The sequence below is a fragment of the Chelmon rostratus genome, chromosome 23, assembly GCF_017976325.1.
Source record: "Chelmon rostratus isolate fCheRos1 chromosome 23, fCheRos1.pri, whole genome shotgun sequence".
Lineage (NCBI taxonomy): Eukaryota > Metazoa > Chordata > Actinopteri > Chaetodontiformes > Chaetodontidae > Chelmon > Chelmon rostratus.
The window spans coordinates 4,846,761-4,871,281 of record NC_055680.1 but is presented as its reverse complement, the minus strand read 5'-3'; the positions used below and the strand labels follow the sequence as shown (position 1 = coordinate 4,871,281).

Here is a 24,521-nt window from a genome sequence, read left to right as displayed (position 1 = left end):
GCAAACGTCAAGCGAGTTGATCCTGTTCAGAAACATCCAGAAGCATCAAGGTGATGTTGCATGAAGCTCAAGCTAATCTGTCTGATCACATGTGCCCGACCCAAGTGTGTTAATCATGCATGATGCTCTTCACAGGCTGTTCACTGTAAATATGCTCATTGTATGCCACAAACACAAATAAGTACAGTGTTGCTGAGCCTCTGTGTGGTCAACAGTCAAACGTTTGCTCTCAATATACTTTGGTCATGTACATTTATAGCACCTTTGCTCTCCTTGTCTTGGTGGTTTCAAACAGGAAGTAGCTGCAGTGTTTTTATGCACAGTAGTCACACAGCATAACTCTAATGCCCAGATTGTTTTAATATGACCAAAGAAATCATTTGAACAATCGAAATGATATATTCATTTACAAACATTTAGCGATGCTCAGTAACAGATTTTGTGAAATGATAGCGAGTATTTCTATCATGTTTGTGAAAATGCACACAATTATTTCAGTGTTGTTCGTTAAGAGTACAGTGTAATATGGGTCATATTGGCAGAAATCCTCAGGACCAGCCGTGCTTCAGGATCAATGTGCTCACGTTGGTGTTAGCCTAAACGTCTCATCATGTCCACCCACAGGAACCTGGTATTTCTGCCTGACAGTTGCACCAGCACACAGGTTTTCCATTTACTGTTGTGTCAGCCAAGATATGTTTGGGAAGGAGCAGGTGAGCCAATGAACATACAGCAAGTTAATGTGACCAGCAGCAACGTAGCAACCACAGCATGGCACTGGTTCTTCCCTTCAGTTCATCTTTGAAACAAATGTTCCAGCCCCCAGTTGTCCCACACAGTGTCCGTCTGTCTGTCTGTCTGTGCAGGACACTGACAGCAACATCTGACAGTCCATAGTGAAAATCACTGCAGAGAACAGTGGCACCAATTATTAGACACAGCTCACCATGACTGACACATGGAAGATTCAAAGTCTGCAAAATGCTCCTCTATTAGCTGCAGCTGCTAAAGTTCAAGATTCAAGATTCAAGAGTCTTTATTGTCATTGCACATGTCAATGAAATTTTCATTGCAACCCCCATGTTAGATGGTAAGAAAGATAAGACTAGAAAGAGTGAATAAAATTAAGATAACTACAATAAAATAAAATAAACCAACATGCAATAAAAAAAATATTCGTGAAGCAATTAAAAATATAACAGAATGAAAATATACTTAGGCAATAAAATATACTAAACAATAAACAATAAAATATGGAAGTGAAATGTGCAAACAGAATAAAATATACAAGCAGAATAAAATATAAAATATACACAGTGAAATGTACCGACAGAATAAAATATGCCAATGAAACTGAAATGTGCTGATATACTAAAATGTATATAATTATAGTATATGTGTGTACATAAAAGTCAAGTACACAGAAGGTGCAGGTGGAGGTAGAGGTGTAGGTGTAGGTGTAAAGTGCGGTGTGCAGTGTTCACAGTTCACACAGTCTCTCACTGCAGTGAGGGGCTGCTGGGGGTGATGGCTCTAACAGCTCTGGGGAAGAAGCTGTCCCTCAGTCTGTTAGTGGTGGTGCGGATGTTCCTGTACCGCTTTCCTGATGGAAGCGGTACAAACAGTCTGTGGCCCGGGTGGCTGGGGTCCGTGGCGATGGATCTCGCCCTCTTTCTGACCCGGCCTTCATATATAGAGTCTAGGTCAGGGAGGGGGCAGCCCACGATGCCCTGTGCAGTTTTAACCACCCGTGCCAGTTGTTTCCTCTCCTGTGCCGTGCAGCTGCCATACCACACTGTCACACTGAGGCAGAGGATGCTTTCAATTGTGGCCCTGTAGAAGTTAACGAGCAACCGAGAGGAGAGTCCAGCCCGTTTCAGCTTCCTGAGGAAGAAGAGCCTTTGTTGTGCCTTCTTCACCAGGCGGGAGGTGTTCATGGACCAGGAGAGGTCAGATGTGATGTGGAGGCCCAGGAACCTGATGTTGTCCACACGCTCCACCACTTCTCCGTCCATGAGGAGGGGGGCGTGATCCGTCTTCCTGGACCTCCTGAAGTCCACAATGACCTCCTTGGTTTTCCCTGTGTTCAGCACCAGGTTGTTGGCTGAACACCACTGGGTGAGCTGGTGTATCTCCTCTCTGTAGTGGGTCTCGTTATCTGAGATGAGACCCACTACTGTAGTGTCGTCCGCAAACTTCACGACTGTGTTGGTGGGGTGGATGGCAGCACAGTCGTGAGTGAGGGTGAAGAGGGCTGGGCTGAGCACACAACCCTGTGGCGTGCCTGTGCTGAGGACCAGAGGGGATGATGTGATGTTCCCTATTCTCACCACCTGAGGCCTGTTGGTGAGAAAGTCTCTGATCCAGTGGCACAGAGACGCAGGCAGACCCACCGTGTGTAGCTTCAGCGCCAGCTTGTCTGGGATGACGGTGTTAAAAGCTGAGCTAAAGTCTACAAATAGCATCCTGACGTAGGTGTTGGGCTGCTGCAGGTGGGTCAGGGCTGTGTGCAGGGTGATGGAGACAGCATCCTCTGTGGACCGATTCCCTCTGTAAGCAAACTGAAGGCTGTCTAGGTCAAAGTGGGAAGTGTTGTAGCTTTACCCCTTATTACTGTCACTTAACTGTGGGTACTTATGGTCTAAGGAATAACACACAGAGGCGAGACTGCGGGCAACATCATCTTTTAGTGCCGGACCAACATCACAACATACAGTAGACACCAGCAATCAATCATAGAACACTCCCAGAGCATGACAGCCCAACATAGTAGAGCACCAAGTGCTCGATCAAATACACCACATCCCCCTTTTTCTAAGAATGAAGTGGGCATTTTGTCAGATTTCAACTCCACATACTGAATGTAAAGATTCATCTTGCAAAGCACCAATTAAATACGTTCCTTCAGGGATACGCAGCAGGGATACGCAGTGCCTGTGGCGAGGGATACAGACCATCATGGACTACAAACCCCCATGCTCCACCTCCCTGCTAAATGAGCTAAATGATTTCTTTGCTCGCTTTGAAGCACACAACAGCACACCTGCACAGAAATCCCCATCCCCTCCCGGCGAACAGGTGTTGTCGCTGTCCCCGGACAGTATGAGGAGGACGCTCAGCAGGATCAACGCTCGCAAAGCTTCTGGTCCTGACAACATTCCTGGTCGTGTGCTGAGGGACTGTGCCGGAGAGCTCACGGATGTCTTCACAGACATCTTCAACATCTCTCTGAGCCAAGCTGTTGTCCCCACATGCTTCAAATCCACCACCATCATCCCTGTCCCGAAGAAGTCGTTGCTCTCCTGTTTCAACGACTACCGTCCGGTATCACTCACCCCCATCCTCATGAAGTGCTTTGAACGGCTAGTGTTGAAACACATCAAGACTGTCCTCCCACCCTCCCTGGACCCCTTCCAGTTTGCTGATCGGCCCAACCGCTCGACCGATGACGCCATCTCCACTGCCCTCCACTCAGCCCTCACACATCTGGACAAAAAAAGACTCTTACGTCAGAATGCTGTTCATAGACTTTAGCTCAGCATTCAACACAATCATCCTGCAACAGCTCATCACAAAACTGGACCAGCTGGGATTAAACACCTCACTGTACAACTGGCTGCTGGACTTCGTGACTGGGAGACCTCAGGCAGTTCGGGTCGGCAGGAACACATCCAGCACCACCACACTGAACACGGGGGCCCCCCAAGGATGTGTGCTGAGCCCCCTCCTCTTCACTCTGCTTACCCACGACTGCACACCGTCCCACAGCTCCAACCTCCTCGTCAAGTTCGCCGATGACACAACTGTGGTGGGTCTCATCTGCAACGACGACGAGGCAGACTACAGGCAAGGCCTGGCCTTGTGGTGTGAACACAAAAATCTCTCTCTGAATGTGGAGAAGACGAAGGAGATTGTTCTGGACTTCAGGAGAAGACGCCCCCAGTATGCCCCCCTTACCATCAATGGTGCTATGGTGGAGAGGGTAAGCAGCACCAAATTCCTGGGAGTGCACGTCAATGAGGACCTCTCCTGGACCACCAACACCACATTGCTGGCCAAGAAAGTGAACCAGCGCCTCTACTTCCTCCGCAAACTGAGGAAAGCTAGAGCCCCGGCCCCCATCATGCACACCTTCTACAGAGGCACCATCGAGAGCGTTCTGACCAGCATCATCATCGTGTGGTATGGCGCCTGCTCCACGTCCTGCAGGAAGAACCTCCAGCGCATCGTGAGAGCAGCTGAGAAGATTGTCGGTGCTTGTCTCCCCTCCCTCCACGACCTCTACACCTCCCGCCTCACTCGCAAAGCCCTTTGCATTGCGAGAGACCCCACCCACCCGTCACACAGCCTCTTCAGCCTGCTGCCATCAGGGAGGAGACTGCAGAGCCTCTGGGCCAAGATCAGCAGACTGCGGGACAGCTTCGTCCACCAAGCTGTCAGGATGCTGAACTCTCTCCCTGCTCTGCCCCTCCTCCACACAAACACACAACCTGGACTATAACTCCCTGTTGCCCACCCACCCCCCCTTACTCTCCCACACTCACGCGTAAGCACATACACACACACACCCTGGACTCTGCCCCCCGCTGCCCCCCCCACCACCACCACCACCACCACCACACACACACACACACACACACACACACACACACACATACACACACACTCCCTGGACTCTAAAATGCCCCCCAACCCCCACCACACACACACACACACACACGTACACACCCTGGACTCTACAAACTCTCTCACTGATGTGAACTCCTCCCCTCAGGATAACAACACACAGTCACTTTATTCACCACCAGTCATTAAGCTAACTTCTTTTTTTTGCATTACCATTTATATTTGCACGATTACATTCTCTTAATGTTTCATAGTTTAGATTGTACAGTTTTTATTTATTTCTTTTTAATATATGTCTTGTCACAGAGGTTGAGAGTAACGCAATTTTGATTCTCTGTTTGTCTGTACATACTGCAGAATTGACAATAAAAGCTGACTTTGACTTTGACTAAGGAATAACACACAGGGAGGTGAGACTGCAGGCAACATCATCTTTTAGTGCCGGACCAACATCACAACATAGACACCAGCAATCAATCATAGAACACTCCCATAGCATGACAGCCCAACATAGTAGAGCTCGATCAAATACACCACAGGAATGTTGTACAGCAACAACAAATACTGATGCTTCAAAAAATTAGACTGAAGGCATCATTAAAGGACATATTTAAATGTGTGCATGATAAATCATTTTCATTAAAAACACCTGTTTCTGCTCTTCATACATTCAATGCAGCACTGATCATGAGTTCATTGGCTCCAAATCAGGAAATTAGGTGGTTCTTGTCAACAGCCAATCAGAGTCTTCTCTCTGAAGAGTGGAGAACATATAGAGATCCATTTCATTCAACGCAGCATTTTGAACACGATGAAGACTCTGTGGTTTGCTTTGTATTTGACTTTTCTGTCCTCTGGAAGAATCGGTAAGTTTTCTGTTGTGACTTTATTGAATATGATGAAACATTTTGCTGGAGATGTTGATCATCAGTTAAATCTGCTCTTTGTGGATCTCTTCTCTCTTCAGCTCAGACAGCTGATCTGAAATCATCCATATATGAGCTTGAAGAGGGTGGTTTTGTTTCAGCAAATGTTGGTGACAACGTGACTTTGCAATGTTTCTGTGAAGGTGATGCAGTGATGTTTAACTGGTATAAACAAACTCTGGGACAGAAACCAAGGCGCATCTCTGCTTACTACAAATATGACAAAAATGGGAAATTTCATGATGAATTTGAAAACAATCGACGCTTCACACTGGATACTGAAACTGGTCACAATCACTTGAACATTAAAGATCTTGACATTTCAGATTCTGCTCCTTATTACTGCACAAGTAGCTATTCATACAGGTTTGAGTTTGCAGAGAGCATTATTGTGAGTGTAAAGGGTTCAGGTGTGAACATCCCAGCTTTGGTCCATCAGTCAGCATCTGACACCATCCAGCCAGGAGGCTCTGAGACTCTGAACTGTACAGTACACACTGGGACCTGTGATGAAGAACACAGTGTTTACTGGTTCAAACACTCTGAAGAACCTCATCCAGGACTCATTTACACCCATGGAGGCAGGAATGATCAGTGTGAGTGGAAACCCAACAAAACCCACACCTGCGTCTACAACCTGCCAATGAAGAGCCTGAATCTGTCTCATGCTGGGATCTACTACTGTGCTGTTGTCTCATGTGGACACATCGTGTTTGGAAACGGGACCAAGCTGGACTTTGAAGGTGAGGAACATGAAAACAGATGTTTCATCTATACAGAAGCTATAATTACTACCTCCTCAATATTCTACAGCTCTGTAATGTCTCTGAATCTGGATCTGCAGATGAGGTGGAGTCGTTTGTCTTGGTGTATGTCTTGATTGGAGCTCTGGCATTCACCACCATCCTGGTTGTTTTCCTGACGTATGCAGCATATACAATGAAGAACAGAAACAGCTGTCAGTGTGCAGGTAGACCAGTTTCCATTCATCACCTTTGATAGTGTGTATTTATGTGCTTTAAACTGGAGGAGCATCCATTTGAAGTTGATGTGAATTAGAAAACCGACCACATCAAGACAGGAGTGTCACAGATCAACATGTTCCATCATGCTGATCTCTAACATACACTGTGGGAACAGATTTATTTATTTCATGGTTTGTCAGAAAATCAAGAAGTTAGAAGAACCAGTGTTCTCACCACCATCTCAGTGGATTTTGAGGCTTTTGTTGTTTTTATTCTGAACCAGACTCAAGATCTTCAGCTGCCTTGACTCCAAATGCAGTGGTGAGTATTTCTGAATCACAACAGCACTAAAAATATATATTACAGTACAACAACAATACATAGAGGATGAAAGAAGCAACACCTGTGCAAATGTAAGCTGAATGTTTTGGATATATGTCAGTGAAATATCATACAGCATATGTGTATGTCAATAGAAGCTTGGTCATTTAGTTCCTGTTGTGGAAATGGCCTTTTTGTAAAGCACAGTGATGCTATTTTCTCAGTGCTGTGATATCAGTGTGATCACTGTATTGTACAGGTGTTGCTGTTGATGTGTACAATACGTACAAGCATCAGACAAGCCATGTGAATTTTTATGCTGAAATTTATATTTTATCAGCAGGATGATCAAGATTCAGAAAACCTCCATTACGCTGCTTTGAGGGAGCACAGGATCAACAGAACGACAAGACGGAAGGACAACACACAGAATGATTGTGTGTATTCAAGTGTGAGGCAGTAGGAGCTGCAAATACTTCAACTGTTCTTTGTTTCTGTGGACGATGAATATGTCGATCAAAGTGGACCATATCTTATTTTTGGAGTTTTGCTGTCAGATTTTACCACAATATACTGAATGTAAAGTGTCGCCTTGCAGTAAACTAATAAAACATTGCTTTCATGAAACAAGCCGTCTGGATACAGTATGAGCTGTGCTGTCACATGTGCCGTTTCTCTATTCTCACTATAACTGGACTTTACAACGTCCAAACACAACCACACACAACTCATGTCTGTGGAGCCTGTGGGCTCAGGCACTTGAGAGCACGTTCACTCTGGAAAATGAGCATTAAAACTAAATCTCTACCCGCATTGGAGGAGCTGCAGAGAGACTGTATGTCTGTTTGTGCTGCACTGCTCACAAAGCAAAAGCCTTCAGCACTGAGAGTGTGTATCATAGAAACAGGCCATCACAGGCCACGCCCCTCTGTTCAACACCCGCCCACTGACTGGGAGATGCTCATTGGGTCCTTCTTCCTGGCTCCTTCAAAAGCAAATGAACGAGCAAATAAAACATTTAGCAACAATGAAGCAGCGAGCATGAACACACCTCAAGTGCTTTTCACACACTTTATATTCTGATATTGAAGAGCAAGCCTCTGCAAACATCAAGCACCATTGATACGGATGTGACTCAGCAGGGCCGGCCGTCTCATAGCAGAGCGCCAACAAGACTGTCCATCATGTCATTTCTGAAAACACACTGTGAACATGCCTGGAACCAGTCTGTCAGATAGTGAGTGGACAACTGAAGTGTTCTGATAGATGCCTCTCCCAGATATCTTTGCAGGTTGTTCATTTTTACATGATGAGGCCGAGATGTGAGGATGCTTTTGAGCCTCTGTGTGGTCGGCAGTCAAATGTTTCCTCTCAATGTACTTTACTCATGTACTTTTCAAGGAACCTCCGCTTTCTTTGTCTTGGTGGTTTCAAGCAGGAAGTCGCCGCAGTGTTTTTATGCACAGTAGTCACACAGCATAACTCTAATGCCCAGACTGTTTTAATATGATCAAAGAAATCATTTGAACAATCAAAATAATATATTCATTTACAAACATTTAGTGATGCTCAGTAACAGATTTTTTGAAATAATAGCGAGTAATTCTATCATGTTTATGAATATGCACACAATTATTTCAGTGTTGTTCATTAAGAGTACAGTGTAATATGGGTCATATTGGCAGAAATCCTCAGGACCAGCCGTGCTTCAGGATCAATGTGCTCACGTTGGTGTTAGCCTAAACGTCTCATCATGTCCACCCACAGGAACCTGGTATTTCTGCCTGACAGTTGCACCAGCACACAGGTTTTCCATTTACTGTTGTGTCAGCCAAGATATGTTTGGGAAGGAGCAGGTGAGCCAATGAACATACAGCAAGTTAATGTGACCAGCAGCGTTAGCAACATGTGCCCGTAGCAACCACAGCATGGCACTGGTTCTTCCCTTCAGTTCATCTTTGAAACAAATGTTCCAGCCCCCAGTTGTCCCACACAGTGTCCGTCTGTCTGTCTGTCTGTGCAGGACACTAACAGCAACATCTGACAGTCCATAGTGAAAATCACTGCAGAGAACAGTGGCACCAATTATTAGACACAGCACACCATGACTGACACATGGAAGATTCAAAGTCTGCAAAATGCTCCTCTATTAGCTGCAGCTGCTAAAGTGGGAAGGTTGTATAGCAACAACAAATACTGATGCTTCAAAAAATGGGACTGAAGACATCATTAAAGGACATATTTTGAATGTTGTGTGCATGATAAATCATTTTCATTAAAAACACCTGTTTCTGCTCTTCATACATTCAGTGCAGCACTGATCATGAGTTCATTGGCTCCAAATCAGGAAATTAGGTGGTTCTTCTCAACAGCCAATCAGAGTCTTCTCTCTGAAGAGTGGAGAACATATAGAGATCCATTTCATTCAACGCAGCATTTTGAACACGATGAAGACTCTGTGGTTTGCTTTGTATTTGACTTTTCTGTCCTCTGGAAGAATCGGTAAGTTTTCTGTTGTGACTTTATTTAATACGATGAAACATTTTGCTGGAGATTTTGATCATCAGTTAAATCTGCTCTTTGTGGATCTCTTCTCTCTTCAGCTCAGACAGCTGATCTGAAATCATCCATATATGAGCTTGAAGAGGGTGGTTTTGTTTCAGCAAATGTTGGTGACAACGTGACTTTGCAATGTTTCTATGAAGGTGATGCAGTGAGGTTTTACTGGTACAAACAAACTCTAGGACAGAAACCAAGGCTCATCTCTACTTACTACAAATATAACAAAAATGTGACTTTTCATGATGAATTTAAAAACAATCGACGCTTCACATTGGATACAGAAACTGGTCACAATCACTTGAAGATTCCAGATATGCACATTTCAGATTCTGCTACTTATTACTGTGCAAGTGGCGATTCATACAACTTTGAATTTGCAGTAGCATTTATTGTGAGTGTAAAGGGTTCAGGTGTGAACATCCCAGCTTTGGTCCATCAGTCAGCATCTGACACCATCCAGCCAGGAGGCTCTGAGACTCTGAACTGTACAGTACACACTGGGACCTGTGATGGAGAACACAGTGTTTACTGGTTCAAACACTCTGAAGAACCTCATCCAGGACTCATTTACACCCATGGAGGCAGGAATGATCAGTGTGAGAGGAAACCCAACAAAACACACACCTGCGTCTACAACTTGCCAATGAAGAGCCTGAATCTGTCTCATGCTGGGATCTACTACTGTGCTGTTGTCTCATGTGGACACATCGTGTTTGGAAACGGGACCAAGCTGGACTTTGAAGGTGAGGAGCATGAAAGCAGATGTTTCATCTGTACAGAAGCTATAATTTCTACCTCCTCAATATTCTACAGCTCTGTAATGTCTCTGAATCTGGATCTGTAGATGTGGTGGAGTCGTTTGTCTTGGTGTATGTCTTGATTGGAGCTCTGGCATTCACCACCATCCTGGTTGTTTTTCTGGCGTATGCAGCATATACAATGAAGAACAGAAACAGCTGTCAGTGTACAGGTAGACCAGTTTCCATTCATCACCTTTGATAGTGTGTATTTATGTGCTTTAAACTGGAGGAGCATCCATTTGAAGTTGATCTGAATGAGAAAACCGACCACATCAAGACAGGAGTGTCACAGATCAACATGTTCCATCATGCTGATCTCTTCCACACACTGTGGGAACAGATTTATTTATCTCATGGTTTGTCAGAAAATCAACAAGTTCGAAGAACCAGTGTTCTCACCACCATCTCAGTGGATTTTGAGGCTTTATGTTGTTTTTATTCTGAACCAGACTCAAGATCTTCAGCTGCCTTGACTCCAAATGCAGTGGTGAGTATTTCTGAATCACAACAGCACTAAAAATATATATTACAGTACAACAACAGTACATAGAGGATGAAAGAAGCAACACCTGTGCAAATGTAAGCTGAATGTTTTGGATATATGTCAGTGAAATATCATACAGCATATGTGTATGTCAGTAGAAGCTTGGTCATTTAGTTCCTGTTGTAGAAATGGCCTTTTTGTAAAGCACAGTGATGCTATTTTCTCAGTGCTTGATAAGCCCGTAGGGCTGTCAGGGCTTTCAGGACTCAAAATCAGATCACAAGACACGAACTGGGGGCGAGCGCAAAGGCTGGTTTTAATAACAAAATACTTTCTCCAAAAGTTGACAACAAAAAATCACTTATGCAAAGGCAATAAGGCAGAAGGGCAGAAACGTAGGACGCTGAGGATCATAGACAAAAATGAACATGAGACAAGACTCTGGGGTAACTATAGCTGTGGTTGCAAAGACAACATGGCACATTACGCACAAGACGATCTGGCACAGGACAAAGGGAGACGCGGACTATATATACACGAGGTAACAATGAACAGGTGGAGACAATCAGGGCGGGGCAGACAATCAGACAGGCGGGAAACACACCGGGAAGTCAAGGGGCCTGAAACGAGAGGAGAGTTAGGTTTCACAATAAAACAGGAAGTGTAAGACAAGATATGACGCTCGCGAACAAAACACTTAACAGACCTGACGAGACATGACAGTGCTGTGACATCAGTGTGATCACTGTATTGTACAGGTGTCGCTGTTGATGTGTACAATACGTACAAGGAAGAATCAGACAAGCCATGTGTATTTTTATGCTGATTAAATGATATTTTATTAGCAGGATGTTCAAGATTCAGGAAACCTACATTACGCTGCTTTGAGGGAGCACAGGATCAACAGAACGACAAGACGGAAGGACGACACACAAAATGATTGTGTGTATTCAAGTGTGAGGCAGTAGGAGCTGCAAAGACTTCAACTGTTCTTTGTTTCTGTGGAAGATGAATATGTCGAGCTGTACCATTTTTTTTTCTTTGGAGTTTTGCTGTCAGATTTCACCACAATATACTGAATGTAAAGCGTTGCCTTGCAGCCAACTAATAAAACATTGCTCTCATCAAACAAGCCGTCTGGATACAGTTTGAGCTGTGCTGTCACATGTGCAGTTTCTCTCTTCTGATTATAACTGGACTTTACAACGTCCAAACACAACCACACACTGTAGTGTCAGATCTGAGGGTTACAAGACAAGATTGTGCCACTCCACTCTGTCCACTCTGTGCTCACTCTGTGCTCAGGGGCATGGGGGAGACAGGCACATGAAGAGGATTTCTGAACATGTTATCTTTACTCTTAACTCTGTATACTTAAGAAATCATATCTCTGTTTATTTAGTGAAATCTCCGTTTACTTAGTGAGTCATATGTCTGTTTAGTTAGTACTATCTCTGTTTTGCTTGGCCTATGTTCTGTTCTATAAATCTTTTTAAAAAATGTCCTAAGAGTTGGCTAGACACCAATAAAAACACTAGAATAGAGATAACTTGCTAAACTTAGTACAAAGCAGTAATCTGGAAAGTTCCTAAGATCCCAATAGATACTGTAGCCAGAGGGATCTCAGTGGAAAATCCCCAAAGGCTACAGTGGAAAATTACCAGTAGAAATTAGGTAAGAGATTATTGATTATGCATTAAAGGGGAAGACCCCCCTCTATGAAAACACCAATAAAATCAGTGTAAAGATGTAACTTGATAAACAGGATGTGGCCAAACTGTATGGCCAAGCCCCCTGACAAATGTATAAAAGGTGATGCGCAGAACAGAATTTGGGCATTGTTTGGCAGGACTTGCCTGGGCTTTTTGATCTGTGAAGAGAATAAAGCTCCCTGGACTCAACTCTTCTGGACTCTTTTTCCAGACTCTGTGCAATTTTTAAAGAACTGCTGATTTCTCCTAAGATTTTGAATTTATAAGATTATAAGTGATATTATTAAGAGTTAAATATTAGGCAAAGAATTATAATTTGACCCTGATCCAGTCAATATCTGGTCCTTGGCAAGGCAGTAGGAGATCCCTGTCAACACAACTCATGTCTGTGGAGCCTGTGGGCTCAGGCACTTGAGAGCATGTTCACTCTGGAAAATGAGCATTAAAACTAAATCTCTACCTGCATTGGAGGAGCTGCAGAGAGACTGTATGTCTGTTTGTGCTGCACTGCTCACAAAGCAAAAGCCTTCAGCACTGAGAGTGTGTATCATAGAAACAGGCCATCACAGTCCACGCCCCTCTGTTTAACACCCGCCCACTGACTGGGGGATGATCATTGGGTCCTTCTTTCTGGTTTCTCCAAAAGCAAACAAACAAGCATATAAAACACTCAGCAACAATAAGGCAGCGAGCATGAACACATGAGATGTGAGGATGCTTTTGAGCCTCCGTGTGGTCAACAGTCAAACATTTGCTCTCAATATACTTTGGTCACGTACATTTATAGCACCTTTGCTTTCTTTGTCTTGGTGGTTTCAAGCAGGAAGTCGCTGCAGTGTTTTCATGCACAGTAGTCACACAGCATAACTCTAATGCCCAGACTGTTTTAATATGATCAAAGAAAACATTTGAACAATCAAAATGATATGTTCATTTACAAACATTTGCCGATGCTCAGTCACAGATTTTGTGAAATAATAGCGAGTATTTCTATCATGTTTGTGAATATGCACACAATTATCTCATTGTTGTTCACTAAGAGTACTTCCTGTGTGGTTCAGGTGCCAAAGACTGTGCATCCCAGGGAGCCCATCCACTTCAGGCCTGTAGCCTTAACTTCCCACCTGATGAAGACTCTGGAAAGGATCATACTTAGCCATCTTCGTCACCTGGTGGGCAGTGAGCTGGACCCCCTACAGTTCGCATACCGACCAGGCATTGGTGTGGAAGACGCTATCATCTACCTGCTCCATCACTCACTTTCCCACCTGGAGAGCACTGGTAGCACAGTGAGGATCGTGTTTTTTGACTTCTCCAGTGCTTTCAACACGATCCAGCCATCACTGCTGAACGGGAAGCTGGAAGGAGCCATAGTAGACTGTCACCGGGCTGCATGGACCATCGACTACCTCACCAACAGACCACAGTATGTGAGGCTTTGCGACTGTGTGTCAGATGTGGCAGATTGCAGCCTTTCCTCTTCACCCTCTACACATCGGACTTCAGACACAACACATTCAGCTGCCACCTCCAGAAGTTCTCCGACGATACAGCCATCGTTGGATGTGTATCGCAGGGGAACGATTTGGAATACAGGGAAGTTATCGCTAACTTTGTCGACTGGTGTGGACTAAACCACATGCACATCAGTGTTGGCAAGACCAAGGAGATGGTGATAGACTTCTGCAGGAAAGCACCACAGACTACACCGGTGTGCATCCAGGGATTTGACATTGAGATCATGGAGGAGTACAAATACCTGGGTGTACACCTCAACAATAAACTGGACTGGTCCACTAACACTGATGCCCTGTACAGGAAGGGCCAAAGTTGTCTTCATCTCCTGAGAAGACTGAGGTCCTTTGGAGTCTGTAGGACATTACTGAGGACTTTCTTTGACTCTGTGGTTGCATCTGCAGTCTTTTACGCAGTGGTCTGCTGGGGCTGCAGAAGCTCTGAGAGGGACACAAAGAGACTTAATAAACTGGTCAGGAGAGCTGGCTCCGTCCTGGACTGCCCTCTGGACACCACTGAGGATGTAGGTGAGAGGAGGATGTTAGCCAAGCTGACATCGATCATGGACAACCCCTCCCACCCCCTGCATGACACAGTGGGGGCCCTCAGAAGCTCCTTCTGTAACAGACTGCTGCATCCAGTGTGTAAGAAGGAACGCTACCAGAGGTCCTTCATTCCATCAGATGTCAGATTATTCAACTCCAGCACCACTTAACATAAGACTGTGTTGATGTTGTTTGACAAATTACGCTCATATCCACACATTTTGAGCAATATTACATATTTCCTTTTACATTTTGTGCAATATTACATATTTCCTTTTACATTTTGTACATTATTACATTTCATTTACGATGGATGGATGGATATTCTTCTATGCAATAGCAGCTAATTTTTTATTTTTAATCTAAAGGCAGCTGACATTGTTCTTTATTTCCACAGCTACTGGGGCAATACACAGTTTTTCATATTTTTCAGATTTATATTTTTTATTTTATATGGTCAAATTCCATTTTGCTTGTGTAACATGGACATATATATAGTCTGCTTTTTATTTTGCACTTTGTTTTTTTTTTTTTTCAAAACTTCTCTACCTCTGCTGCTATTTTTCTTCTCACTGCTTTCACATGCTGCTAAAGCCAAAATTTCCCAGGCTGGGGATAAATTTTTATCTTATCTAATCTTATCTTGTCATTACAAACACCTCTTTACGCTGTTAATGCATTCAGTGCAGCACTGATCATGAGTTCATTGGCTCCAAATCAGGAAATTAGGTGGTTCTTCTCAACAGCCAATCAGAGTCTTCTCTCTGAAGAGTGGAGAACATATAGAGATCCATTTCATTCAACGCAGCATTTTGAACACGATGAAGACTCTGTGGTTTGCTTTGTATTTGACTTTTCTGTCCTCGGGAAGAATCGGTAAGTTTTCTGTTGTGACTTTATTTCATACGATGAAACATTTTGCTGGAGATGTTGATCATCAGTTAAATCTGCTCTTTGTGGATCTCTTCTCTCTTCAGCTCAGACAGCTGATCTGAAATCATCCACATATGAGCTTCAAGAGGGTGGTTTTGTTACAGCAAATGTTGGTGACAGCGTGACTTTGCAATGTTTCTGTGAAGGTGATGTTGTAGCAACGTATTACTGGTATAAACAAACTCTGGGACAGAAACCAAGGCGCATGTCTAGTTACTACAAAAATCAAAAAACATGTTATTTTCATGACGAATTTGAAAACAATCCACGCTTCACATTGGATCCTGAAACTGGTCACAATCACTTGAAAATTACAGATCTACAAATTTCAGATTCTGCTACTTATTACTGCGCAAGTAGCAATTCAGTCAGCTTTGAATTCACAGCAGCATTTATTGTGAGTGTAAAGGGTTCAGGTGTGAAAATCCCAGCTTTGGTCCATCAGTCAGCATCTGACACCATCCAACCAGGAGGCTCTGAGACTCTGAGCTGTACAGTACACACTGGGACCTGTGATGGAGAACACAGTGTTTACTGGTTCAAACACTCTGAAGAACCTCATCCAGGACTCATTTACACCCATGGAGGCAGGAATGATCAGTGTGAGAGGAAACCCGACACACAAACACACACCTGTGTCTACAACCTGCCAATGAAGAGCCTGAATCTGTCTCATGCTGGGATCTACTACTGTGCTGTTGTCTCATGTGGACACATCGTGTTTGGAAACAGGACCAAGCTGGACTTTGAAGGTGAGGAACATGAAAGCAGATGTTTCATCTATACAGAAGCTATAATTACTACCTCCTCAATATTCTACAGCTCTGTAATGTCTCTGAATCTGGATCTGCAGATGAGGTGCAGTCGTTTGTCTTGGTGTATGTCTTGATTGGAGCTCTGGCATTCACCACCATCCTGGTTGTTTTCCTGACGTATGCAGCATATACAATGAAGAACAGAAACAGCTGTCAGTGTACAGGTAGACCAGTTTCCATTCATCACCTTTGATAGTGTGTATTTATGTGCTTTAAACTGGAGGAGCATCCATTTGAAGTTGATGTGAATGAGAAAACTGACCACATCAAGACAGGAGTGTCACAGATCAACATGTTCCATCATGCTGATCTCTAACACACACTGTGGGAACAGATTTATTCATTTCATGGTTTGTCAGAAAATCAAGTTAGAAGAACCAGTGTTCTCACCACCATCTCAGTGGATTTTTAGGTTTTTGTTGTTTTTATTCTGAACCAGACTCAAGATCTTCAGCTGCCTTGACTCCAAATGCAGTGGTGAGTATTTCTGAATCACAACAGCACTAAAAATATATATTACAGTACAACAACAATACATAGAGGATGAAAGAAGCAACACCTGTGCAAATGTAAGCTGAACGTTTTGGATATATGTCAGTGAAATATCATACAGCATATGTGTATGTCAATAGAAGCTTGGTCATTTAGTTCCTGTTGTGGAAATGGCCTTTTTGTAAAGCACAGTGATGCTATTTTCTCAGTGCTGTGACATCAGTGTGATCACTGTATTGTACAGGTGTTGCTGTTGATGTGTACAATACGTACAAGCAAGCATCAGACAAGCCATGTGTATTTTTATGCTGAACATTATATTTTATCAGCAGGATGATCAAGATTCAGAAAACCTCCATTACGCTGCTTTGAGGGAGCACAGGATCAACAGAACGACAAGACGGAAGGACGACACACAAAATGATTGTGTGTATTCAAGTGTGAGGCAGTAGGAGCTGCAAATACTTCAACTGTTCTTTGTTTCTGTGGACGATGAATATGTCTATCAAGCTGTACCATATCTTATATTTGGAGTTTTGCTGTCAGATTTCACCACAATATACTGAATGTAAAGTGTCGCCTTGCAGTCAATTAATAAAACATTGCTTTCATCAAACAAGCCGTCTGGATACAGTATGAGCTGTGCTGTCACATGTGCAGTTTCTCTATTCTCACTATAACTGGACTTTACAACGTCCAAACACAACCACACACAACTCATGTCTTTGGAGCCTGTGGGCTCAGGCACTTGAGAGCACGTTCACTCTGGAAAATGAGCATTAAAACTAAATCTCTACCCGCATTGGAGGAGCTGCAGAGAGACTGTATGTCTGTTTGTGCTGCACTGCTCACAAAGCAAAAGCCTTCAGCACTGAGAGTGTGTATCATAGAAACAGGCCGTCACAGGCCACGCCCCTCTGTTTAACACCCTCCCTGTAATGGAGATTATATGGATATGTTCAGTTGTGGCACCAGTTCGGTGTTTGTCACTAGGTTCACGACGGTGTGTCTGCCAGAACACCACTTAAGGCCAAATTTCCAGAGTATGAAATGAGGGTCCGAGATATGGTTGATACGTTGTTTCTTCTCCAGTGTGCAGGCACATAGACAGGGATCTCAGGGTCAATAGCAGCCGGGTTTGTGTCTGACTGTGTTGTTTCTATAAAGAGAAATTAATACACCAGAGAAAAGAATAAGATACACATAAATTAGTTTCACCTAAATGCTGGGATATTATAAACAAAAATCAGGAGCAATGTAACACATGTAAACAAAAGAGAAATGAAATCCCTACTATTCTAATTATCTCCCTCTACACTAGCACAGCATTCCCAAACATTCATTACATGGTGGTTTGTAAGCATATTAACACTGTGTTAAGTTACCGCTAATGTTGACATAACACTTCTTGTTCTACATGATCCGACTGAGGAACAGACAGGATGCTCTTATTGTGAAAACTCTGAATGCTATTTCCTGTCACGGAGTGAGCAAAGTCTCAGTAGCAGTACAGGTAACTGTACTCTTCCTATTTTCACTCTTAACAGTACTAGCAACAGGCAATAAATGTTAGAAAATACTTTGAAGTCAACATGACCTCTCAGGATCTGACATGCTGAGCCGGGCGAGCCGAGGGCTATAAACCAGCGAACATGAAACCGGATGTAGTTAGCGTGTCTGTCTCATGAAAAGCACCTGAACTTGTAAGTATCATCCACATTGGCAAACAGAAATTTACTATGAATGTATCAACACAGAAAGTATAGAAACGAAAGTAATGCAAGGTGTGATGTTGCATGAGGCTCAAGCTAATCTGTCTGATCACATGCGCCCGACCCAAGTGTGTTAATAATGCATGATGCTCTTCACAGGCAGTTTACTGTAGATATGCTCATTGTACATCACAAACACAAATGACTAAAGTTTAGCTCTAAATACACTTTGGTCATGTACTTGTCGAGGCAACTCCTCTTTCTTTGTCTTGGTGGTTTCAAGCAGGAAGTCGCTGCAGTGTTTTCATGCACAGTAGTCACACAGCATAACTCTGATGCCCAGACTGTTTTAATATGATCAAAGAAATCATTTGAACAATCGAAATGATATATTCATTTACAAACATTTAGCGATTCTCAGTCACAGATTTCATTTTATGATCACTTGAAGTCCTGAAAGCTCTGAGCTGTCCTGAACTGGTGAAATAATAGCGAGTATTTCTATCATGTTTGTGAAAATGCACACAGTTATTTCAGTGTTGTTCGTTAAGAGTACAGTGTAATATGGGTCATATTGGCAGAAATCCTCAGGACCAGCCGTGCTTCAGGATCAATGTGCTCACGTTGGTGTTAGCCTACACGTCTCATCATGTCCACCCACAGGAACCTGGTATTTCTGCCTGACAGTTGCACCAGCACACAGGTTTTCCATTGACTGTTGTGTCAGCCAAGATATGTTTGGGAAGGAGCAGGTGAGCCAACGAACATACAGCAAGTTAATGTGACCAGCAGCGTTAGCAGCATGTGCCCGTAGCAACCACAGCATGGCACTGGTTCTTTCCTTCAGTTCATCTTTGAAACAAATGTTCCAGCCCCCAGTTGTCCCACATAGTGTCCGTCTGTCTGTCTGTCTGTGCAGGACACTAACAGCAACATCTGACAGTCCATAGTGAAAATCACTGCAGAGAACAGTGGCACCAATTATTAGACACAGCTCACCATGACTGACACATGGAAGATTCAAAGTCTGCAAAATGCTCCTCTACTAGCTGCAGCTGCTAAAGTGGGAAGGTTGTACAGCAACAACAAATACTGATGCTTCAAAAAATGGGACTGAAGACATCATTAAAGGACATATTTTAAATGTTGTGTGCATGATAAATCATTTTCATTACAAACACCTCTTTACGCTGTTAATGCATTCAGTGCAGCACTGATCATGAGTTCATTGGCTCCAAATCAGGAAATTAGGTGGTTCTTCTCAACAGCCAATCAGAGTCTTCTCTCTGAAGAGTGGAGAACATATAGAGATCCATTTCATTCAACGCAGCATTTTGAACACGATGAAGACTCTGTGGTTTGCTTTGTATTTGACTTTTCTGTCCTCTGGAAGAATAGGTAAGTTTTCTGTTGTGACTTTATTGAATACGATGAAACATTTTGCTGGAGATGTTGATCATCAGTTAAATCTGCTCTTTGTGGATCTCTTCTCTCTTCAGCTCAGACAGCTGATCTGAAATCATCCATATATGAGCTTGAAGAGGGTGGTTTTGTTTCAGCAAATGTTGGTGACAGCGTGAGTTTGCAATGTTTTTGTACATGGACAGTTCTGACAAAGTATTACTGGTTTAAACAAACTCTGGGACAGAAACCAAGGCTCATCTCTACTCACTACAAATATTACAAAAATGTGATTTTTCATGATGAATTTGAAAACAATCCACGCTTCACATTGGATACAGAAACTGGTCACAATCACTTGAAGATTACAGATCTACAAATTTCAGATTCTGCTACTTATTACTGCACAAGTAGCTATTTATACAGGTTTGAGTTTACAGAGGGCATTATTGTGAGTGTAAAGGGTTCAGGTGTGAACATCCCAGCTTTGGTCCATCAGTCAGCATCTGACACCATCCAGCCAGGAGGCTCTGAGACTCTGAATTGTACAGTACACACTGGGACCTGTGATGGAGAACACAGTGTTTACTGGTTCAAAAACTCTGAAGAACCTCATCCAGGACTCATTTACATCCATGGAGGCAGGAATGATCAGTGTGAGAGGAAACCCGACACACAAACACACACCTGTGTCTACAACTTGCCAATGAAGAGCCTGAATCTGTCTCATGCTGGGATCTACTACTGTGCTGTTGTCTCATGTGGACACATCGTGTTTGGAAACGGGACCAAGCTGGACTTTGAAGGTGAGGAACATGAAAACAGATGTTTCAAATATACAAAAGCTATAATTACTACCTAAATATTCTACAGCTCTGTAATGTCTCTGAATCTGGATCTGTAGATGTGGTGGAGTCGTTTGTCTTGGTGTATGTCTTGATTGGAGCTCTGGCATTCACCACCATCCTGGTTGTTTTGCTGGCGTATGCAGCATATACAATGAAGAACAGAAACAGCTGTCAGTGTACAGGTAGACCAGTTTCCATTCATCACCTTTGATAGTGTGTATTTATGTGCTTTAAACTGGAGGAGCATCCTTTTGAAGTTGATCTGAATGAGAAAACCGACCACATCAAGACAGGAGTGTCACAGATCAACATGTTCCATCATGCTGATCTCTTCCACACACTGTGGGAACAGATTTATTTATTTCATGGTTTGTCAGAAAATCAAGAAGTTAGAAGAACCAGTGTTCTCACCACCATCTCAGTGGATTTTGAGGTTTTTGTTGTTTTTATTCTGAACCAGACTCAAGATCTTCAGCTGCCTTGACTCCAAATGCAGTGGTGAGTATTTCTGAATCACAACAGCACTAAAAATATATATTACAGTACAACAACAATACATAGAGGATGACAGAAGCAACACCTGTGCAAATGTAAGCTGAATGTTTTGGATATATGTCAGTGAAATATCATACAGCATATGTGTTTGTCAGGAGAAGCTTGGTCATTTAGTTCCTGTTGTTGAAATGGCCTTTTTGTAAAGCACAGTGATGCTATTTTCTCAGTGCTGTGACATCAGTGTGATCACTGTATTGTACAGGTGCTGCTGTTGATTTGTACAATACGTACAAGCAAGTATCAGACAAGCCATGTGTATTTTTATGCTGATTAAATGTTACAATGATTTTTTTGAGCAGAGTTACCAAGATGCAGACAACCTCCATTATGCTGCTTTAAGGACCAACACAGCCAACAGATCAAAAAGACAGAAAGACGACACCTGGACTGAATGTGTGTACTTCAGTGTTCGGCAGTAGAACTGCAGCATGTTTCATGTTGGGTCTGTGTTACTAGAAGTGGGCATTTTGTCAGATTTCAACTCCACGTACTGAATGTAAAGATTCATGTTGCAAAGCACCAATTAAACACGTTCCTTCAGCTACAGTTAAGCCAGGTTTCTTTGATGTGATGGAGGTGCCATATTTCCACTCTCACTGCACTGACAGTAGCTGACAATGCTCCAACACACAGCCACACATAACTGATGCCTGTGGTGATTGTGGCCTCAGGTCCTCTATAGAGGAAAATGAACAGAAAAACAAAGCCAGCACCCGCAACTAAAGTCATGAGGGCCTTTTTTCTTTTACAAAGCAAACCGTCATCATTGACAGTCTGTACATGTGTACATGTGTAGCGTTTCCCCCTCCACACAACCCACGCCATTTGGTTGTTGTTTGTGGCTACTTAGTAAATCGAAAGCAGATCAAACCCTCAGCAGCACTCTCTCAGAGTCAGTGGGACACAATCGGTGTGGCTTTGCAAACGTCAAACGAGTTTAGGCTGTTCAGAAACATCCAGAAGCATCAAGGTGTGATGTTGCATGAAGCTCAAGCTAATCTGTCTGATCGCTTGTGCCCGACCCAAGTGTGTTAATAATGCATGAGGCTCTTCACAGGCTGTTTACTGTAAATATGCTCATTGTACATCACAAACACAAATGACTAAAGTTTAGCTCTCAATACACTTTGGTCATGTACTTTTCGAGGCAACTCCTCTTTCTTTGTCTTGGTGGTTTCAAACAGGAAGTCGCTGCAGTGTTTTCATGCACAGTAGTCACACAGCATAACTCTAATGCCCAGACTGTTTTAATATGATCAAAGAAATCATTTGAACAATCAAAATGATATATTCATTTACAAACATTTAGCGATGCTCAGTCACAGATTTAATGCTATGATTGCTTGAAGTTCAATCTGCTCTTTGTGGATCTCTTCTCTCTTCAGCTCAGACAGCTGATCTGAAATCATCCATATATGAGCTTCAAGAGGGTGGTTTTGTTACAGCAAATGTTGGTGACAGCATGACTTTGCAGTGTTTCTGTGAAGGTGATGTTCTAGCAATGTATTACTGGTACAAACAAACTCTGGGACAGAAACCAAGGCGCATCTCTACTTACTACAAAAATCAAAAAACATGTTATTTTCATGATGAATTTGAAATCAATCCAAACTTCACATTGGACACTGAAACTGGTCACAATCACTTGAACATTACAGATCTGCAAATTTCAGATTTTGCTACTTATTACTGTGCAAGTAGATATTCATACAGCTTTGAATTCACAGCAGGATTTATTGTGAACACAGGATCAACAGAACGACAAGACGGAAGGATGACACACAAAATGATGTGTGTATTCAAGTGTGAGGCAGTAGGAGCTGCAAATACTTCAACTGTTCTTTGTTTCTGTGGAAGATGAATATGTCTATCAAGCTGTACCATATCTTTTTTTTTAGTACTGCTGTCAGATTTCACCACAATATACTGCATGTAAAGTGTCGCCTTGCAGTCAACAAATAAAACTTTGCTTTCATCAAACAAGCCGTCTGGATACAGTATGAGCTGTGCTGTCACATGTGCAGTTTCTCTATTCTCACTATAACTGGTCTTTACAACGTCCAAACACAACCACACACAACTCATGTCTGTGGAGCCTGTGGGCTCAGGCACTTGAGAGCACGTTCACTCTGGAAAATGAGCATTAAAACTAAATCTCTACCCGCATTGGAGGAGCTGTAGAGAGACTGTATGTCTGTTTGTGCTGCACTGCTCACAAAGCAAAAGCCTTCAGCACTCAGAGTATGTATCATGGAAACAGGCCATCACAGGCCACGCCCCTCTGTTTAACACCCGCCCACTGACTGGGAGATGCTCATTGCGTCCTTCTTTCTGGTTCCTCCAAAAGCAAACAAACAAGCATATAAAAAACTCAGCAACAATAAGGCAGCGAGCATGAACACACCTCAAGTACTTTTCACACACTTTATATTGTGATATTGAAGAGCAAGCCTCTGCAAACATCAAGCACCATTGATACGGATGTGACTCAGCAGGGCCGGCCGTCTCATAGCAGAGCGCCAACAAGACTCTCCATCATGTCATTTCTGAAAACACACTGTGAACATGCCTGGAACCAGTCTGTCAGATAGTGAGTGTACACCTGAAGTGTTCTGATTAATGCCTCTCCCAGATATCTTTGCAGGTTGTTCATTTTTACATGATGAGGCAGAGATGTGAGGATGCTTTTGAGCCTCTGTGTGGTCGGCAGTCAAGCATTTGTTCTCAATATACTTTGGTCACGTACATTTATAGCACATTTGCTCTCTTTGTCGTGGTGGTTTCAAGCAGGAAGTCGCTGCATTGTTTTCATGCACAGTAGTCACTCAGCAGAACTCTAATGCCCAGACGGTTGATCAAAGAAATAATTTGAACAATCGAAATGATATATTCATTTACAAACATTTCGTGATGCTCAGTCACAGATTTTATATCATGGTCACTTGAAGTCCTAAAAGCTCTGAGTTGTCCTGAACTGGTGAAATAATAGCGAGTATTTCTATCATGTTTGTGAAAATGCACACAGTTATTTCAGTGTTGTTCGTTAAGAGTACAGTGTAATATGGGTCATATTGGCAGAAATCCTCAGGACCAGTCGTGCTTCAGGATCAATGTGCTCACATTGGTGTTAGCCTAAACGTCTCATCATGTCCACCCACAGGAACCTGGTATATCTGCCTGACAGTTGCACCAGCACACAGGTTGTCCATTTACGGTTGTGTCAGCCAAGATATGTTTGGGAAGGAGCAGGTGAGCCAATGAACATACAGCAAGTTAATGTGACCAGCAGCGTTAGCAACATGTGCCCGT

At 43.1% G+C, this 24,521-nt stretch overlaps 4 protein-coding genes across 6 annotated transcripts; all 4 read left to right on the top strand.

The window, feature by feature from the left end:
- The first annotated feature begins 5,437 nt into the window (after positions 1-5,437).
- LOC121626308 lies at positions 5,438-7,329 on the top strand. The gene is made up of 5 exons (XM_041964743.1): positions 5,438-5,492; positions 5,594-6,295; positions 6,397-6,522; positions 6,801-6,838; positions 7,182-7,329. The coding sequence occupies exons 1-5, from the start codon at positions 5,438-5,440 to the stop codon at positions 7,299-7,301; spliced, it is 1,041 nt and encodes a 346-aa protein (XP_041820677.1). The 3' UTR covers positions 7,302-7,329.
- Positions 7,330-9,285: 1,956 nt separating this feature from the next.
- LOC121626932 lies at positions 9,286-11,797 on the top strand. The gene is made up of 5 exons (XM_041965686.1): positions 9,286-9,340; positions 9,442-10,143; positions 10,245-10,370; positions 10,650-10,687; positions 11,530-11,797. Exons 1-5 carry the CDS (start codon positions 9,286-9,288, stop codon positions 11,650-11,652), a joined length of 1,044 nt encoding a protein of 347 aa, XP_041821620.1. The 3' UTR covers positions 11,653-11,797.
- A 3,478-nt stretch (positions 11,798-15,275) lies between these two features.
- Positions 15,276-23,092, top strand: LOC121626304. 3 transcript variants are annotated; one of them, XM_041964736.1, is made up of 6 exons: positions 15,276-15,332; positions 15,434-16,141; positions 16,243-16,368; positions 16,644-16,681; positions 17,026-17,148; positions 23,030-23,092. In XM_041964736.1, exons 1-5 carry the CDS (start codon positions 15,278-15,280, stop codon positions 17,146-17,148), a joined length of 1,050 nt encoding a protein of 349 aa, XP_041820670.1. In that variant the 5' UTR covers positions 15,276-15,277; the 3' UTR covers positions 23,030-23,092. The 3 variants fall into 3 exon arrangements, with proteins under 3 accessions (XP_041820670.1, XP_041820671.1, XP_041820669.1); XM_041964737.1 differs by lacking the exon at positions 23,030-23,092 and having other exon boundaries at positions 17,029-17,275; XM_041964735.1 differs by lacking the exon at positions 23,030-23,092 and having other exon boundaries at positions 17,026-17,275.
- On the top strand, positions 19,752-23,149 carry LOC121626306 (immunoglobulin kappa light chain-like). Its single transcript, XM_041964740.1, has 5 exons — positions 19,752-19,806; positions 19,908-20,615; positions 20,714-20,839; positions 21,118-21,155; positions 21,512-23,149. The coding sequence occupies exons 1-5, from the start codon at positions 19,752-19,754 to the stop codon at positions 21,629-21,631; spliced, it is 1,047 nt and encodes a 348-aa protein (XP_041820674.1). The 3' UTR covers positions 21,632-23,149.
- The last annotated feature ends 1,372 nt before the right edge of the window (positions 23,150-24,521 follow it).

Coding starts and splice junctions, on each gene's coding strand:
- LOC121626308 (XM_041964743.1), top strand. CDS start 5,438: ATGAAGACTCTGTGGTTTGCTTTGTATTTGACTTTTCTGTCCTCTGGA. Junction 5,493..5,593: donor TCTGTCCTCTGGAAGAATCG/GTAAGTTTTCTG, acceptor TTCTCTCTTCAG/CTCAGACAGCTGATCTGAAA. Junction 6,839..7,181: donor CCTTGACTCCAAATGCAGTG/GTGAGTATTTCT, acceptor TTTTATCAGCAG/GATGATCAAGATTCAGAAAA.
- LOC121626932 (XM_041965686.1), top strand. CDS start 9,286: ATGAAGACTCTGTGGTTTGCTTTGTATTTGACTTTTCTGTCCTCTGGA. Junction 10,371..10,649: donor AAACAGCTGTCAGTGTACAG/GTAGACCAGTTT, acceptor ATTCTGAACCAG/ACTCAAGATCTTCAGCTGCC. Junction 10,688..11,529: donor CCTTGACTCCAAATGCAGTG/GTGAGTATTTCT, acceptor ATATTTTATTAG/CAGGATGTTCAAGATTCAGG.
- LOC121626304 (XM_041964736.1), top strand. CDS start 15,278: ATGAAGACTCTGTGGTTTGCTTTGTATTTGACTTTTCTGTCCTCGGGA. Junction 16,369..16,643: donor AAACAGCTGTCAGTGTACAG/GTAGACCAGTTT, acceptor ATTCTGAACCAG/ACTCAAGATCTTCAGCTGCC. Junction 16,682..17,025: donor CCTTGACTCCAAATGCAGTG/GTGAGTATTTCT, acceptor ATATTTTATCAG/CAGGATGATCAAGATTCAGA.
- LOC121626306 (XM_041964740.1), top strand. CDS start 19,752: ATGAAGACTCTGTGGTTTGCTTTGTATTTGACTTTTCTGTCCTCTGGA. Junction 20,840..21,117: donor AAACAGCTGTCAGTGTACAG/GTAGACCAGTTT, acceptor ATTCTGAACCAG/ACTCAAGATCTTCAGCTGCC. Junction 21,156..21,511: donor CCTTGACTCCAAATGCAGTG/GTGAGTATTTCT, acceptor TTTTTTGAGCAG/AGTTACCAAGATGCAGACAA.